The sequence below is a fragment of the Alternaria hordeiaustralica genome, assembly GCF_023758085.1.
Source record: "Alternaria hordeiaustralica strain BMP 2776 chromosome Unknown scaffold_26, whole genome shotgun sequence".
NCBI classification, from domain to species: Eukaryota; Fungi; Ascomycota; class Dothideomycetes; order Pleosporales; family Pleosporaceae; genus Alternaria; species Alternaria hordeiaustralica.
The window spans coordinates 185,402-204,615 of NW_026056798.1; the positions used below are offsets into that span (position 1 = coordinate 185,402).

At 50.8% G+C, this 19,214-nt stretch overlaps 2 protein-coding genes across 2 annotated transcripts; one reads left to right on the plus strand and one right to left on the minus strand.

Annotated features, from left to right (window-relative positions):
• Nucleotides 1-1,184: 1,184 nt before the first annotated feature.
• On the plus strand, nucleotides 1,185-3,080 carry J4E84_009148 (uncharacterized protein; the record flags this gene model as incomplete). Its single annotated transcript, XM_049391713.1, has 2 exons — nucleotides 1,185-1,975; nucleotides 2,027-3,080. The coding sequence occupies 2 exons, from the start codon at nucleotides 1,185-1,187 to the stop codon at nucleotides 3,078-3,080; spliced, it is 1,845 nt and encodes a 614-aa protein (XP_049240578.1).
• A 1,160-nt stretch (nucleotides 3,081-4,240) lies between these two features.
• J4E84_009149 (uncharacterized protein) lies at nucleotides 4,241-5,061 on the minus strand (the record flags this gene model as incomplete). Its single annotated transcript, XM_049391714.1, has 2 exons — nucleotides 4,241-4,693; nucleotides 4,744-5,061. 2 exons carry the CDS (start codon nucleotides 5,059-5,061, stop codon nucleotides 4,241-4,243), a joined length of 771 nt encoding a protein of 256 aa, XP_049240579.1.
• Between the last annotated feature and the right edge of the window lie 14,153 nt (nucleotides 5,062-19,214).

The window sequence follows — 19,214 nt, forward strand, 5'->3', positions numbered from 1 at the left end:
TCAATGTTGAGGGCTCGTTGCAATGACGCCAAGTCATGCCAAGTCCTGGAGTATCACACTCAAGTTGAGCCGCAAACACTATAAGGGTCTCGTGCCCCTTCTAGATCACTGGAAATAAGCCAAATATCGTCTGCTTTGAGAGTTGGCCTTCCTTAATTGCGGGGTTCAGAGAAAGGATACACATGAGCTAGGCCCGCAAACAGCTAGCGCGTGGGGGAATGCGATCCGCACCTGCCCGAACACAGCATGACCCCACTATTAGGCCGCGTGCTTTGAGCCAATCCCAACGGATTAGCACGTCATTTTTCGCCTTAAGTCTGGGTCGTCGTCGCGCCGCCGTCGCTCTTTCGCAACTCCAGAACGACGCGACATCCCGAGCGACAAACCGAACGATACATGGAGTCGCCGGAAACGCCCGCCGTCCCAGAGACTGCTGCTAAGAAGCGCAGAAGACCAGTCAACGGTACGCGACATGGCCTCTTCATATGGCGATAGGTGTACTAACAGAGTTTCGACAGCCTGCGCCACTTGCCGTGCGAGAAAGGTAGGATCTCATGGCTTCTTGTATATCATTCCTCTCTTTACATACCCATACCAAGGCAATGGGTATCCGACGAGCGACCATCAGGTTGTCGTGATGGTCGTAGTTCTGGCGTCGGGGCCTTGGATATCCGGAAAACCATAAATCAGGGCCCAACGTAGCTGACAACCATCTAGGTCAAGTGCGATGAACGCCCAAACGGCTGCCTGAACTGCGAAAGGCTACAGCTAGACTGTGTGCAGAATGGCGGTGTTTCCACTGCTGCGAAGAGACCAAGCACGGCGTACGAGCCTGTTGTAGGCATCAAGCGTAAACGGACATTTCGATCCTGCATTCCCTGTCGAGACTCCAAAGTCAAATGCTCCGGCGAACGGCCGAACTGCATAAGATGCCAGCAGCGCAGAACCTCATGTGTATACGATGCTGAGCAGGTGGAGCCAGCCTGGGTACAGAGCATTGCGACTCCTGCCTCAGACACACACGCCGACTCCGTGATGATACCGCCACACACTCCCCGGGATTCTCGAGAGCCTCCAAGGCTACTCGGCTCACTGTCGAATAGCGAGCCTGCTGTAGCTGGGTGTCCGCCGGGCCTACTATGGTATGCTTCACGATCTTACTGGCGTGCATCCAACTTACGAATATGCACAGGTTGTTTTCCCAGCAGCTGCCACCCAGAATCAAACTTCATGCGTTGTTAGATGCTTACTTCAACAACGTCCACCCCATCCGCGTGTTCGCGTTCGAGCACAAGCCCTCGTTCATTCGAATGCTAGACGAAGGACAGCTCGTGGATGCCTCCGATCAAGCCCTCTTGCACATCATGTGTGCATTGGGTGCTCGATTCTACGCTCTCGACTACAGTGAGTCGTTCTCGCCCTTGACGAAAGATCTGATCCAGTCAGCCGGAAGCCAGTGGGCTAAAGTCGCGGAAGAGATGTTCTTCGCTGATTACAGCACCATCTCAATTACCAAACTGAAGGTCTTGGTCTTGCTTCACGACCAGGAAGCTCGCAATGGCAACTATGCTGGGTCTTTTCTTCTTACCGGCCTTGTCATACGTATGGCGCATGCCTTACAGCTCAACAATGAAGTGTCACCAGATGTGCTTTGTAAGGAATTAGGAGGAAGTCCAAACGAGGTTTCTGTGCGAGAGTCGCGTAGAAGACTTATGTGGGCGTGCTATATGATTGATGTCTGGGCTGGTAGTGGCGTCGACCACCTCACTATACTCAATGAAAGAGACCTCAAGATTCAGCTTCCGTGCAACGAGCGTCAGTTCTCACTACAGATCCCGTGTATTACGGAGCGGCTCGAGAGGGGCACACTACTGGAACTCATGTCTCCAGAGGACATTCCAGAGAAGCCGGCGGATAACCTGGGCATGGCTGCGTACTATGTGCGCATTGTCAGTATCTGGCGACGTGTTCTTCGGTGAGTGTGGCTAGGACTAGCTCGCGAGTCTTGATTGCTGACTTGGATTAGGTTTGTGAAACACATGGACGAAGAACAACCGCCGTGGCTTCCAGAGTCAGGATTCGCCGTCCTCATTGAGGACATACAGTCGTGGAAACAAAGCCTGCCATCCTGGCTAGACTTCTCCGCGGACAACATCTACATTCGGCGCGAGACACATCAGCTAGGTGCCCTCCTCCTCATCCACTGCATGTACCATCACGTTATGTGCGACGTCCACAGGATCGCTCTCCCTGACCTGTTCAAAAACCAAGAGCCGTTCGTCTTCCCTACTGATCGACAGGCGTTCGTAAGTCATCTGCAAGATGTCTGCTTTGAGCATGCGCAGCGTATGTCGGTCCTAGTCTCACACATACTCCAACACGGGGTCAAACACTTTGCGGACTCCATACTGCCGTCTTTTGTTTACAACAGTAGTCGCATCATGCTCTACTACATCGCTCGGATTCTGGACGTATCGAAGCCCGACGCAGGAACTGTCATTGGTCGTACAGTCGAGCTAGTGCAGTACAACAACCAGGCGTTGCGGGAGATGGCATTCATGTACCCACTTGCTGAATCGTTATGTATCACCTCCGAGCGCTGGTTGGAGACTGTACGCGACAGTCTGGCTCGTGGTCACTCTGCTGACTACATTGCGCCTCAGGATCCATCAGAAAATGAAGCACGGCGCATTGTCGGCGCGCCTGCACCGATGGCTGGCACTCCTAGGCAGCGAAATGCGGCCATCTCAGTTATTCCTCCTGTCGAGGAGATACTCTCGGCAACTTCACCCTCAACTCTTCGTACGGCTACTACTCGCTATCCTTTCTCAGCGCCTACCACTGGTCACGGTTCTTCTACTGTAACATCCGGCCAGGCCATGACGACACCATCTGAGAACGCGGTAGGAACCATGTACTCCTCTCCCAGCGCGCCAACTGCTTTCGAGCAGCCCATGTTCAACCTGGACGACCTCCAGAATTTCTTCGGATGGGAAGCAAGTGATGACGAGAATGCGCAGTCTACTGGGTTCGAGGGCTTTGGTCCGCTAGGCTGGGCAAATAATTTCTCCATCATGTAAGTGAGTATTGTATTGTGAAAGTTACCTGCTGGGCGTTTGGGCACGGTCTTTCTATGGTATACCTCTCTCTTCCGTTAAAACCGACGCGGTAGGTTATCGGCCATCTTGGTTCATTACTAGAATGTTTCCTCTTCAGGAGCAATATTAACCTTCTAAACGTACTTTGACTGGCCATAGTGGGTAACTAGTCCACTAACATCGTGATTTGGACAGGAAGGTGCCGCTTACCCGTACAGCATGATCCAACAGTGGTACAACTAACGAACACCGAAATGCATGGTAACCGCCAAGCTCAGAAGCCGGGTATGTGGTAGTTTTCCGCTCCACCAAGACTCTTGGTAAATGCATTTATATCTACCAGACTCAGACACACCGACTTGCACCACCATGGCACGCACCTGAACATGAGTACCACCACACCATCAACCAGCTCATTGAGCGCAAAACAGGCTGCCCTCAACAACTTCGTACAAAAAAGCTGGCACTATTGGCGCTATCTTTACATACCCGGGGCCTTCCTCTTCATGCTTGGTTCACTCAGCCTCGCGTATGCGGTACATCTGGATCGAGCGCGCCCGCACGAGCTCCCCAAACCTCGGAGGATATCCTCGTTCCTGTTCTACGTGCTGGGACATCAGCTACTAGTATACGGTATCCTGATCTGTACGTTCTGGTATATACTCAAGGATGAGCGTCCTGGATCGGAGATCGCCCGCGCTGATGCCGACAAGAATGCCATGGGGTCGATTAAGCAGAACGACGGCGCATTGGGTAATGGCCCCGACTATCTCGTGGAAGGACATGCAGTCCCATCAAACAATGTTCGCGCTATTCCGCTAGTTGAGTCTGCTATCACTGTCGCAGCTTCGGCTTTGGGCGTCGTCGCCGTGGTGACCCGATATAACTGTCTAGACGACGCGCCCCCAGTTACACGGAAATGCTACGTAGTGAGCATTGTATGCATTACAATCGCTTTTTCGAGGTCTTTTTGGTATTTTCTCGAGTACGTTCGCAAGATTCGGACATACACGAGGAAGAACGCGGACTGAACCGGACGCTGAATCCAGGCTGAGAGGGTACTGGATGGAGCACCGGGAAGAACTTGGATGCGATAACGTTGTTTTGTACGTAATGCTTTGCTTGTTAGATATATCTAAAATTCACTTGCCATGCAAGCCCATATGCCAGTGTTCACGAAACGAGTAGTCGGCTACTGAGAAGATGTCCAGCCATGCTTCGCTTCCCATATCCATACCACGTTGGTATACATGTTTGTCATGTATACTATTCTGAGCGACGTTCGTTTGGGTCCAATACGTGAAGGCGGTCTGTCCATCTGGCGATATGGCTTCTATCATGAGGACTTTGTTCTGCTCTTGCAAGACTGGGAACTCTGCTTGGAACCAAAGGCCTCCCTTGTTGACATAGCCTGGAGTATCTGCGCCTGGTCCAATACTGGCGTCCATGACTGTCGCAAATACTTTGCATAGCGACGCGAAGGCTTTGGACATGTTGGTGTAATACTGTGTCCGCCAGGTCTCGTTGTTCATGATACAGCGTAGTGGATTGGTAGTTCGGGCTTCGCTGTTGTAGTACTTTTTTGGCCAGACATCCTGTGCTTGTTTAGCAGAAGCCAGAGACTATGCAGCGAATATGCAAATACCCAGATCGTTGTCATAGGAGACTCCCCATTTGGTCTCGTTTTCGCGTAACGGCGCGCCGTCTCGCTCAACCCGCGCGTGTAGAATAGACAGAGGTTAGGTTCTGGTCGCAATGTCGCTTCCGCTTGGAATAACTCGATGGTGTATTTGTCGACGGGATCCCAGGTCGCCTCTGAGCTGTGGAGCTGCGTGCATTCATCGTCCCTAAGCTCTAGCGGAGCAGCTTCGGCGATGAGGAAGAGTTGGTAGAGTGTTACGACAAAGGAAACGAGCTTCATGACGATGTTGATGTGTGACAGATCGTGGGTGAGGGTTCCCATGCAACAGGGTGGAGCTGCATCTAACGTAGGCGTAAGCGGCCCCCAAACGCCTATCTATGGACGAGGCTGAGCGTCAGGCGTGCATGCTCGGCGCCTGCGCCCTGGCGTCAAGTTTGCGCATCTTGTCAGCTTGAATACCAAGGATACGTTCGCAGCTCACACGATCAATCCCACCTCTTTAGTGATCTGGTATGCCTCCGATGCACGTTGTTTAGTAGCACCTAGATAGTCAAGGCTCACTCGGATCAATCGTGGACCGCGCAATACCCAACCAGCGATTTCGCCAATAACAACATCTCAACGGTGTGCCATGCACATATCACCGTGCATCGCGACCTGATAGCAAATTGAAACACTTTGGCTACCGAAATGATAAATGGTGGGTGGTGGGTGGAAGACAATAGGTGGCAAATTGCAAAATGGTAACGAAGCGCCTGCACAGCCCTGCCCAGGCGCTAACTCGGGTGCTCGGAGTAGAGCTAGCCCGCCCCCCGCAATCGTCCTGATACCAAAGGCGCATCTAGTAATGTCTGTAGATACCAGACTCGACGCGACAACGCTGGATACATAAAAGCAGTCACCGTCAACCTTGAAAAGACGCGGAACTGCTGTTTCACTTGTTTTAACCGAGCACCTTTCCAGCTACCAAACGCTGGCACGAATCGAAGCCATCAAACTCCCAGCCTGCAACGCACTCATGATACGATTCTCATATGCTACTACTTAAGTAGCAAGCTGGTCGGTCAGACCCTTTGCAGCTGTCTCTCGTCTTTAGCCACACTCTTTAGGTTGGCACTGAGGTCTGTGGCAGCGGAGAAGACATGGTACGAGTAGCGCGATCTTTGTGAGTTTTGCTCACGATACTGCCAGGAGAGACTCGCAACATAGTCGTGGTCGTCTCGCCCCATTGTCCAGACCCGAACTTCGCAGCAACGCGCTTTAGATGTTGGTTCGCGAACGAAGAAGATTTCAAATTAATATACATAGCTACTCTCGCGTAGTTGACAAAATTGAGCCCAGATTACGAGCGATATTTCCTACACTCTTTCTTCGCCCACGCCTGGCTTGTTGCGCTACTCCAAGAAAATCTGAATTGATAGAAACGTCAGCACCGCTAGTGCTAGGCCCTGCGTGAGCATCGTCATCGAGGATCAGGAGCATGTCTTTATCAACGGCATTTAGGACATGCAGCAATTCGCGGTTGGTGTCAATCTCTTTTCGCAGTCTCTCGATCATCTTGAAAGCAGTCGTCAACCTCAGTCCATAATGTTGTTGCACTCGCACTAACCTCAATTACGGGTGGCTTGAGCTCTGCGAAATTCGACTGCCGATGGTTCCAAGGTATGAAGAAGTAAGAAGTATTCTGATGGATGCGATTGCGGTCGGTTTCAAAATCTCTGAGACGCTCGTATCCGCCAAAGTACCAGCACATGAACTCCAGGAACACACACCCGAGAGCCCAAACATCGCATTGACTACTGAGCTCACCACCGTCTAATTGACACTCGGGTGACTGATAGGATGTCGAGCGTGGGACGGTCTTCCTGTCTTTGACGGAAATTTGTTCGTTGTCGCTGAACTGCGTTGTCCCGAAGTCCGAAAGCTTCAAAATACCAAACATGTAATCGGTTGTTCCAGCAGAAGATACAGGAGGATACCACAAGATGTTACTGGGCTTGATATCACCGTGCCGACCGAACAAACTTTTCGGATTCCGTTGCCCTGGCGATTGGGACGATTGTGGGCGGGATCGTGGAGCAGGTTGTGGTGCTCCAGAGGTGTTGTTGTAAGGCATTGAGGTGTTGGATAGTGTCTTGTAGCGATGTATTTGAGACACCGCCTCGGCTAGGCCATAACACTGGTGCGTCAGCCAGGCAGAAAGCTTCTCATCATCACCCAAGGATCGAGGATGATTCCATGCCCAATACTGGTCGAGATCAGCATCAGCCCAAGGGAAGATTAGACAAAGGTAGTCACGTTGCTGGTAAGTCGCGAGCAATTTAACTAAATGATGGTGAGCGTGAAGCGTCTTGCTCAGGTTTTGCAGCACTTTCATTTCACGCTTGACATCATTGCGATTCTTGAGTAGAAGCTTCTTCACCGCAACGACGTCGCGAGGAACCTGGCACGTTGTCAGTTTATAAGAAGCTTTTTCGCGGTGCTTGCTTACCTCGCTTGCGTCAAACTCATGATGATCAGGGTGAACCTCAGCTCTGTATACTTGCGCAAACCCGCCTTGACGACCTTCATCTGTCCAAGCTATAAATGGTAGGATATAACTCTCAGAGACTTCAAGGTGTGCATCTGTCTTACTGTTCGGCTTGCGAAAGACAGGTGCGAGTACGTACCACTGGCATTCCAGAAAGCGATGCACATTGTAAGAGCTTTTGAGACACTTCAGTGCCGTTACCACTTTCCCACCATGCCGCAATTTGAGCATACTCTCCTCGAGAGGAAGATCAGCATCGCAGACCTGTTCTCTTACGAAAGACCATATTCTCTTAGGTCGATCGATCAGCAGCAAAATCGCGAAAATCAGCTTGTAATATGGCCCGTCAGGTTGAGTGGTGTCATCACCATGACCCTGCCCAGTCTGCCCATGTCCAACGGCCTCATCTTTGGGATGCATCTCAATTCTTAACTTGACGGATGAATGCCAGGGGTGCTTCAGAATCCTTGTAGGAAGATATGCTATCCTTGACAGTTCACGTTCCACTGACCGCGACGTGATAAGCTCATCCAAACGCCCTTTCGGCAGAAACTTTCGATTGGTCCAAGACTCGCATTTCAAGGCTATTCGAAGTTGTTCACCAAGGTGATTCTCATCGAGAACAAGGCTGCCGAGAGTCAAGTTTTCTGTCCTCTGTTGGCGCTTCATCCGCGTAGTTACTGGTCTTTCTTCCAGTTTCGTGTTTTCGTTCTCTGTGACATCTAGTGTAGGTGGAAGGACCGCTGAGCGAGTTCTCCGTGGACTCACTTCTGCCCGTCGGCCTCTGGGAGTCATAGCCAGCGACCCATCTTCAGAAAAAACCTTTCTGTGGCCTTTCGTGGCAGTTTCTTGGATCAAAGCGCTCAAACCGTTTATGTTAGGTATCTGACGATATAATAGGGTTTTGCCCTCGTCGGTTGTGTCGGCTGGTGAGGCTGCTCTCGCAGGTTGCGCCATGTCGCTCTGCATCGCGCTGTGTAACCTGTCGTCAGATGTCAACCATCGAATGGAATATCTCATAATGCTATGATTCGCTTACCCTGTAATGAAGCGTATCGCGTGAATGGATTATGCACGCGCCCGTTCGAAGTATCCGTTCATTTGGTGCATCTACCTAGGTACTATTGACATATCTTCTGCATTCCTGGATGGATAGGCTGCATGATGCCGAAAGATCAAGCGCTGCCACCCACTTATAATGCCCATGGCTTTTCAGCTGTGATGCGCGTCAGCAGCATGTCGCATGCATGGTGGGAGGAGGACCTCCAGCCTCGACCCCGCAGTCACCGCACAGGGCATGCCGTCCCGCTTCAGGCCGCCTCACCAATTTGCCTTGCCGCTGCCTTCTTTTCGGATCCCCCACAACACCCATTCAGACGTTACAGCTGCACACCAAGTCCAGCCACAATATCGAACATGCGCATCTGATCACGAATGTCTGCATGCAGCAGACTGGGATCCAGTGAGAGTCTTATCTTTGTCCGCTGATTTGCTGAGCAGAGCCTCATCTCCGATGATACTGGCATGGCGATGGCTATCCTTCCAAGTAAAATGACCGCAGCGGGCGGCGGCGGCCATCGGTCTTCTACGAATCCACAGATGCGACGTCAGCTCTTAGCAAAACGAGGACCAGTGAGCCGAAGAGCCGCAAGAGCTATTTGCGAGGTCTGATGGTGCTTATATGCCTATCGTCGGCGGCTGAAGATCTGGTCTATCGGCTCCTCGAACCCTACTGCCGGCCTTACACTTGTCTACTAACGAACATACTTACGATAGAAGACAGCCAGCTGTGTCTTCGAGTGGTGAGCAGGTGATGGAAACTGACGACATGTCTACGTCGGGATCCGACACCGATTCCAACCCCGCTGCGTCGCTGTGGGATAAGCTCTTTGTCGCCACGCAGGAAAGCATGTTCGAAAGGACAGAGGGAAAAAAGTTCATTCCAAGAAGCACTTTCGATGAGATCTTGGCGAGAACCGCATCAACTCAGAGGGACAGACGCAATTTTGTGCTTCGAGTTATGGGCAGAGAACTAAACAGGCCTAGCGAGGAAGACATCGCACTCGCAGATTACATCCTGGGAAGCGCACAGAAGGTTTTCCTCATCGCAGTTTACATACAATTAGACCAACTCCACGCCGCAATGAATCTATTCAAAGATGCTAGGTTCACAGATGAGAGGTTGCCGATTAAAGAATGGAAAGGGGACAAGTTGAAGTGTGAACTAAAGAGTCATCCATTCGTGCTGATGGAGAAGGAGAAAGACAAAAGCAAGAGTACAAAGCGCATATGGCGTGTTCATTCCATCAGTTTATTCCAGGACGACCAGTGGATTTTCCTCACACCGACCATTTCAGCACATGATCAGAATCGCAGTTTTGACAACCGCTGTCCAATACCGTTTACTACGAAGAACACACAGCAAAGAAGCGGCGCACATGGCATTGTATACAAGTATACTATCCACCCTGCGCATTACAAGAATTCACTTCATCAGGTAATTCACGTCATAGTCCAAGACCAACTTGGATATGCGGGCTAACGGCGGATCGCAGTACGAGACCGAGCCCTCCGTGGTCGCTGTCAAGGCCTTTCGGACCGGCGGCAAGAACGTGGCTGGCGATGTGAAAAGAGAAGTCGACGCGTTGGCCAAGATGAACCAACTCGGACAAAAGCATATTGTCCGGTTCATCACGTCCTTTCAGCGCGGTACACAAGAGGATCTGGAACACTATGTTTTGTTCGAGTGGGCGGACGGCGGGAACCTCAGCGACTTTTGGCATCAACCACAAACACCAAAGCGAACGGCCTCGTTAGTCAAGTGGGTAATCGAGCAACTTTGTGGACTTTCAAGAGCGCTCAGAGCAGCCCATTATATGCCAAATGGGGCATGTTACCGCCACGGTGATTTGAAACCCGGCAACATCCTCTGGTTCCCTGACAGCGATGGATATGGCACGCTCAAGATCGGTGACTGGGGTGAGGCAAAGATTCACAATCAAGTTACTGCATTGCGCCACGGTCGCGTGGACACAACTGCGAAGTACGGCACAAGAAGATACGAACCACCAGAGACTGGCCTGCATCCGCTTCTGCCGAAGGGGACTCCGCATGTAAGGTCCCGCTTATACGACCTCTGGGGTATGGGCTGTATCATCCTCGAGTTTATCATCTGGCTGTTGTACGACCATGAAGAGCTCAGTAGATTCAACAACAGTAATCAAGGATACTTCGGTTCTTCTGACATGTTCTACGAGATTAGTCACGAGAGAGTTGTACGAATCCATCGCGTTGTGGAACACTGGATGGAGCACATGGCGAAGGACGGACGATGCCGTTCAGGTGAAACGGCTCTCGGAATTCTCCTCCAAATTGTTCGTACAGGTCTTTTGGTCGTTAAGCTCCCCGAAGAAAGTGGTCTGGCCCGTTCAGCTGATAACGGGATGCCTTCCTTTCCGCATGATGACAGCCCATTGATCAGCATCACCACGCCAGATTCCACAACTCATGAGATCATCCATGATTCGTCATCAAACCCGCGGACCAGATTTCCTGCCGATAAGCTTGAGACGGAATTGCTCCGAATAGCTCAACTCGGAGGAGGTGAACACTACTGGTATCGAAACCAGGGGCCAAGATCAGCGCCAGGGGACATCATTGGCATGCCTCATCTACCGGTACCTACTGGCCACAGAGCGCAACCTGATGACCTCACCACCCCTGCAATTGACATGGTCGATTATGCGCATCCATCATTAGATCCAGAGGAATGGGAGTTCGAACTCGATAACAACTTTGCTGCGACCCTGTCGTCTCGGTTAAGGAGTATCATGGGAATATCTCTGCATGAAACTCCGCAGTCAGCGAAGCTGTGCACCATTTGCAGAGACTTTCAGGGAAGGCTACTGGACGCCGATTTTGCAATCTCCTATGCTACAAAAATACTCCGAATAAATTCGGAGGCCAAGAGCTGTGATCTGTGCTATTTGCTATGGCAAAATTGCCGCGACAAATTGAATGGGGGATGCGAAAGTGTGCATTTACAAAGGGCGGGTTCTGCTATACGAATAAGAGGCTTGAAGCATCCGGTACTTACCGTATTACGGAGCGATGGTAAGTCACCGCTCTAACTTTGAAACGACTATCTTTTGCTCACTGATGTCTTCAATGTAGCTGTTGGCGGCCGCGCGCATGATATTCAAATCGGATTTCCTGAGCTCTCAGGGGCAGGTACGAATTTGCATCTTCGCTTGATACGGGGTTGGCTTGATGATTGCGATGAAAAGCACTTCGAGCCTGTTTGTAAGCCTCCCGGGGGTACAAAGCTGGCGAAGGATACAAGTATCAGACTGCCGACTCGTCTGATTCACGTTGGCAGCGATGGCGATCACGATGTCAAGCTCCAGGAGATGCACGGGCAGACTGGAAATATCGGTGACTGGATCGCGCTTTCTTATCGCTGGGGCGACTTCCCACCCTTCTCTACCACTCGACTAAGCCTCACTCGTCATATCAAGGGCATGGCGCTGTCGGCGTTACCTTGCACGTTCCAAGATGCAATTAAGGTAACTCGCGCTCTTGGAAAGGAATACCTATGGATCGACTCTATCTGCATTGTACAAGGCGAAGACGGTGACTTTAGTTCTGAGTCCAAGCGGATGGAAGATGTGTACAGTGGTGCCTACTGCGTGTTAGCCGCCAGCTGCGCCACCGATCAGAGGTCAGGGTTCTTGCTCCCTCGAGCAAAACGAGAGCATGTCGCCCTGAACTGCGAGAAAGATGGCAGTAGTGATACGATCTACATTTGCAGTACGATTGAAGATTTCCGTGGTCACGTACTACAGGGCGCACTGCACGGGCGTGGATGGGTGTTGCAAGAGCATGCCTTGGCCAGACGTACGGTGTTCTTCACCGAGCATCAAACCTATTGGGAATGTGGTCATGGCGTTCGATGCGAAACTATGGTAAAAATGAAAAAGTGGGTGATGGATTCCTAATTCATTTGGCGTAAGCCGTTGGCCGATAGAAGCTAATTGTGTCGTTAGTGAATCCGCTGCTTTGCTCGGGGACCCAGACTTCCCCAGAATTTTCGACCCTGCGAAATACGGTGAGCGCATTCTCAGGTTTCAGGAGCTGTATCGACAGTATTCTCGGTTGGATCTTTCAGCAGATTACGACCGACCGGCAGCCATTGGCGGCTTGCAACAGCGTCTTCTCCGCACGATGGGTGTGCGTGGCGGATTCGGCATCTTGGACGACCCAGACAAGAGCGGCTTCCTTCACCGTAGTCTCCTGTGGCATCGTGGAGAGGATTTCAAACAACTGAAATCAATCGAATTTCCAAGCGATCGAGAAAGCGTGCCGTCTTGGTCCTGGATGTCAGTTTCGGGTGGAATTGACTACTTCGCCTTAACATGGCGTAAATATGACTGGCAAGTAATACAACCCCCGTGGTCACCTTCCCCTGTCAGAGCTCCCAACGCTTTCCATGGAACAGCACAAGTCTTTGATATCACGGCTGCAAAGGTGAACGAGGATGATGTTATATTCGACAATACACTGGATTCGGAGGTTCTGCACTCAATGGCAATTGTGCTAGGCATCGAGAAAGGGTTGATGGAGATTGAAGACAAGAAGCATTACATACTCGTGGTCAGGCCAAAGGCGATTCCCCACGCGGATGGTACCGTGCTATACGAACGGGTCGGAGCAGGTTATGTACCAGGAAGATGCCTGAGAGGAGAGACTAGATCCTGTACGCTAGTATGATCCGTAGTCGTGCCTTCTCGCTTGTGAGCTTAAGTATCTGGGCGGTTATCACGTCAACTGCAGCACATCAGAGCCGATCACCCCATTAATACTGAAGCAGCAATACAGCTGGAATGTAACCATGTATGAGCATACTATTGTGTTTTGATGGCTCCTATTTCTGGCAGCATACGATGATTTTCACCCACTTCAAGTGCCAGAGTCTAAGTTACAGTCGTTGAGGATACTGCACACATCTGTCGCAACCTCAAGTACCGAGCCTGGGGTGGGCTGCAGGGAACATAGTACAAGCGCGCGGAATAAATGGTCTTCTTCCTGGAAATGGCTTAAGCTGTATATCCGATGTACAAGAACCCCACTAAAACGATCTTTCAATAATCGCGTGTCTTCTCATTAGCGAGAGGCTGCCGCGGTAAACAATATACAAGGGCACCAATATCGTCAGACATGAGGCGGTGCTAATGCGGGGTCAGTCGGGCTGTGTAAATGGCTGCCACATGACATTCTACCCCCTCCTTCTCTCCTCACTAGGGTGTCAACTCCCGTATCCGCCACCAACCTAACGTGTTAATTTTCTCGTCTTCGCTTTCATCTCGAAGGAAACTGCAAATCGCAAAATTCAAGCCACTTCGCCCGAGAAAGTAGTCGTTGCCGATGCCTTCCGCGAGGTGCAGCACTAGTAATTGTAACGAGTGGGCAGCGACGGGGGAAGACTTCTGCCATGGGTGTCTGGACAAACAGCAAGGCCATCATGTAGACTGCCCTCACGTATGGAGTACTCAAAGAACGATGTACGAATATTGCTAAGCATGAGTAAGCCGACAATGCTGACTGTACTGTAGCATACCGCAGAACTATCGGATGCGCACGACTTGTTCCACGATATCTCCGAACTTTCGGCCACTCTCTTTGCTACCAACAGACAACCACTCAAATGGTCTGACATGTTGCGCCTCGCTTGGGAAATCATGCTCGCAACCGCTTCCACGATACATCTTACCCGACCCTATACCGATGCGTCGGTAGGTGTTGGAGTCATGGCCCGATCTTGCAAGGATTAAGAAGTTGTGATATAGGTATCTGCGGTGGTAGATGGAGTAGAGGCTCAGAAGCATAATCGGCTCCTCTCGTTCTTGGTCGAGAGCGTCGTCATACGTTCTACTTTGCGATTGATCTGAAGTGCCTTGGGTTTCGTTTGCATTGTAGGGTGGTACGGATGCATCAATAGAGAATTCACATGCGGCCCGTTTATCGGTGTTTGGCGAATAAATTGCACCGTCGACGCACATTGTAAAGGTTTCGAAATCGTGAGAAGACCGCCGCAAAAGAGCTGCTACAGTATGGCCTTGCAGAGTCAATGAACATGCCAAAGCTCTGTTATATGGGCCGTCACCAGCAGTCTTGTAGTGATACTTGATCATCGTCGTGTGCTCAATTCGAGAGCCGGGATATGAGTGGCGCGCAAGTCGAAAGTTTACAGCACCAGGCGACGAGACCCACGACCAACTCGGAGCAAGCCATGTTGATGCTCTTGAAGTCGGATCAATATCGCGTTGCCAGACTAGGTCATAAAGCAATGTCTCCTTCCATCCACCCGCAATATACGTATAGCAGGTTTCTGCTCCGAATTTGTTGGCCAGGCCACTCAGAGCTGGGAGCCTGTCCTCAGGAACTTTCAGTTCCCGAGTTGAGTACTCTTCGATTATTTGACTCCAGCTCTTAGAGATGCTTAGAATCCTTTCCGTAGTCGTTGTTCCAGTGAGTACAGGGAAGAGTGGTTGCGCCGGTATTTTGATATGGTGGCACTCGCACTCTTTTGATGTTCTACAGGTCCACTGTAACTCTGCCCCAGTAAAGGCTATAAGTCGCGTTGAGAGCATCTTCTCTTGCAGACCCCATGCTCGTGTATCTAGTGGATCGATGTCTTTTGACCGTCCAGTCTTGGCATGTATACCTCGAGCAATCTTTCTCCTTGCTTTGAATACCACATCCTTTGGGCCTCCTTTGAGTTCGCTGAACAATTCGATTTCTTCGTATATTGGGTTTCGTCTCTGGAACAAAGAGTGGTGCGGGTCCGTCGACAAAGAGGCTGCTATAGTGATGGCAGCTCCTTCATAAATCTGGCCCATTCTTGCAGCTTGCTCTTCCCAATCTGTAGGGCTATCTTGTACTATGCATAGAGTATCAATCCAGAGATAGCAAATGCTAAGACTTTGTGCCATGTCTGCCGCATCTTGGAAAGCTAAAGGAAGCCTGTTTCGGTCGAATCCAAGCTTCATCTCTTGATAGTTCCCTGAAGTAGTCATAGCAAATCCACTGCTACCCCAAGAATACGATAAAGTAGCATATGTGCCCTCCGTACCCGCAGGTGGCTCGATCACACGGTATCGGCTCCTGGAAATATCGACGATTCGTTTTGGAAGCCAGCTTGGTCCCCGACCACACTGCTCCACATGCTCAGTCACGCAGGTGTAGTAATTTTGCTTTAGAAAGTTCACTGACGCTGCGACAGTCGATTCCCTTGGAACATCGTTGCCCACTGTTGGATAGTTGGGTATTGTGTTTGCTACATAGTGATTGCTTAGCGACGAGCATTCATAGAAGTTCCTCCAGAGGACAGACACTTACTCGAACATGGATAGATCTCCACAATCTCATGAAAGCCTTGTTCACCTGAAGAGTGTAGCTCAGCCGGCGAGTCTGGGTAAAGTAGAAGTTCAACCCGCATCTCTGCAGTTACATATTGCAAGAGCAGAAAGCTCTGCAGAACAAGATCACAAAAGAAACACCCCTGCACGGCCGATGTGCGAAAGTCATCAAAGGAGCGGTTAGACACAACAATAAGGCTACGACGATGAGTTTCGTCGTGATCGCGCGTGTATAGGTATCCCAGAGAGCTGCATGTTGGACAACATACATCTGCGGTTCCGTCGACAAGCTCTAAGCGCCTGTCGCGTGGATACCTAGGTATCAGTGGCAACGTGAAGATTGAGAACATTTGCGAGGGGGCTGTGAAAATCATTGGAAAACGGTCCGTCATATACCTAGAGCAGCACAGCCTGCCTCAGACGGGAAGGCGCTTTTGAGCCAATCAGAAGGGGGCCTAACTTACCGGAGCCAAGCCACCGTGCGTCCTGTAGTCAAAGAGCCAAATTCGGGCCAAATTCATCATAGCACATGTATCCTTAGCTGCGCCAGCCTTAGGATCATCGCGACTGCGATCTTCACAGGATGTAAGTGAGCTGTCAAGGCCGGAACGATAAGGACGAGCCCCTAGAAGAGGACAGCTCCATGCATACGAAGGATGGCACCACGTGGCAAACATACAAGCAGCAACACGATCGTTAAGCTTCAAGATTACGACTCGTCGCATGATGCCGTACCTCAGGATACACCGGTGTTGCGCTTGGAGCGTTCAGCCTTTTTGTTCAACGAACCCAATGTATGGCCAGAAAGAAGGCAGCAGCTGACCTCATGGTGGCAGGTGCGCCCTGGCGAGTAAGTTCGAAGAGCACAATGAGTGCACCTAATGGCTATGACGGTCACGACTTCTGATCACAAGCGCAAGTCGACGCATTTTTTGTTTCTGCACACGATAGAAGCAACTCGAGTAGCCAGAGAAAACGTACCTGCTTGTTATGTTGCGTTGCGCATTACTCGATCAAAGGGCGCCCTGCTTCAGTCGGATTTAGTTGATCACTGCGCAGGCAACCACGCCTCCTTAGCACTCTCGATACCGGCAAGGTACATCTTCTACGACCCTTGTGAAGCTCAACCATGGTACGAGAATGGACAGGACCCCACATTGAACGGTGGGCCAAGTGACACCTAAGGCATCACTGCAGAATTGCTTGTTGTCGGATCCATACATACTTTGGCACAACGTCAAGCGCAGGAAGCCATAAAGGTACGTATGATCAGCCAGACTCAGCCATGCACCTTCACGAATCGAACTACAGCCATAAGACCGAGAACCCGTCGATACGCATGAAACTTCAAAGTCTCAGCCCTGTCGCACTTTGAGACTCATGATGCCCCGTTCAGCCTCACCGCTTTTACGTTTAGCTACGCGCTTCTGCAGTCATTAGCACGGATACTGAGCCAGCGAACCCACTAATAGCATCCAAATGAGTATATTTGTAGCGGCGTAACGGGCATATAGGTGTCTGACATATACAACTACGTTGCGATTCTATGTACAGCGTTGCTACACCACGTTGCGCCGCTCACCGTCCAGCACCATCAACTCGTCACAGCGATTATGATACAGCGACTTTCCCGCAGCCATAGTAATACCCTCAAGCGATCTTCCTCCTGTTCGACGGCTACGCAAGTATCAGGCCTCTAAGATACAATGTTATAGAATCTCACGATCAAGACTAGAAACCTTCCACAACCAGCATATGGCAGTCACCCCAGATCAGACTTCACTAAGACATGAATCAGCTCACCATGATCAGTGGTAGTCTTGATTAGCAATACCTTACAAGTCATAAGATGATACACCTCTTCGCTTTCCAGCAAACCGGAAATTTATCAAGAACAGGATGAGGTGAACCATCGATACGGCAACGTAATGATGATCAAGATCGTATTGTGCTGCGATCCCTCTAACGCGACAGTTCAGCCGTTACTTGAGAAAAACCTCACTCAACATTCAAATCGGGTTAACTACGAACGCCAGACAACGAACGCCACAGTCGTACAAGCTAAACCCCACCACCACATCAATCACCCAACTCATCATCAAACCCCGCAAACCGAAACGTCCTCCCAACCACCTCCTTCCCATCCACAATCAATCGCGCAGCAACAACCTCATACGCATCGCCCTCATAACCCCTCAGTGCCTCTTCCTGATCAACCGACCCGCAAGAGAACGCGAACCCAGCCACCACAGAGCCCGGCTCATCGACTAAGGCTTTATACCTCCCCGCCCAAATCCTAATACGTCCACCTAGCAAGATAGTAGGTCGCAAAGCCGGCAGCTCATCAGCAGGCACACCAAACAGTCGTGAAAGCCGCTCCGGATCCGCTAAAGTGCCGTAGAAGAAGTAGTGAATAGGGAATTCTGGTAAACGTCGTTCTATAGGCCTGGCTGGGTTATTGGGCCGGTATTGAGGAAGTGTTGGATCGCGACCAAGCAATGGCAGCACCCCACTATCTTTATGCGCAAGTCCAATGCGGATTTTTGTAAACCTCTGTTTCGGACAGTGCTTCTCGATCCAAATATCAAGAGCGTTCATTAATGATTGAGACAGCCGACAAAACCCCGCTTCGCCGTCTTCTCCAACGCCGCTCTCAAGTTGTGGTACACGAGAAAGGCCGAGAGCGTTGGCTACATCGCGAGGTGTAGAAAGAGGATGCTGAAGGCGGAAGAGATAAGATGCTTCTACCCGGCGACGGGGACGTTTCGGTGGTGAGGTGCGAGGAGAATTCGTAGACCCAAAAGGTTTCGATGGGATGTGTGGTAGGTCGAAGTCGCCGCCCAGCTCCTCAAAAGCCTGCGTAGCGGCGTCGTCTAGTTCGAGGTAGTCCATGGCTGGTGTGGTGATAGCGACTTGTAGGTGGATCTTGAGGTCGAGCTGATGTTGGGAGATTCAGGGAGAAGTTGAATGCGACAAAGCGAAAGGAACGGGCGGATAGTCCGCATGGCATTTGCAAACTTGAATTATGGTTGACAGTTGGGTAGCGGAAGGACAGAACCTTGGTTCGACGAGTATGAGTAGACTGTAGGCACCATCCTTAACAAGATCCATGATTGTTTGGTTCATTAACCGTTTCCATTCCATTAAGCATTACACTAGATAATAATAGTCCCTTTCTTTCTGCGGTGGTAGGCTCCAGCCGAGCCCATCATTACCACCTATTCCCAATCCAACATGGACATAGCATCTGCCGTCCATGCCATTCATACCACAACATCATCAAAACCCCCTATGTGCAGACATCCAGCCGCTCAAAAAGTAGAATGCGGAAAGTGTGGCGGCCGGGCGCTGAAGCGAATGTATACAACAACACACAGACACAACTGTGTCGTGGAAAGTCCAAAAGGTAAGCGACCGACTTGGGTATCAAAAAAGGGGTACAATAAACCGCGCGTAATAGCGCTACAAGGGATGCCCACGAGAAGAATGGTTGTGGTTCCCCGATGCATGCAGGGCTGCAGCGTCAC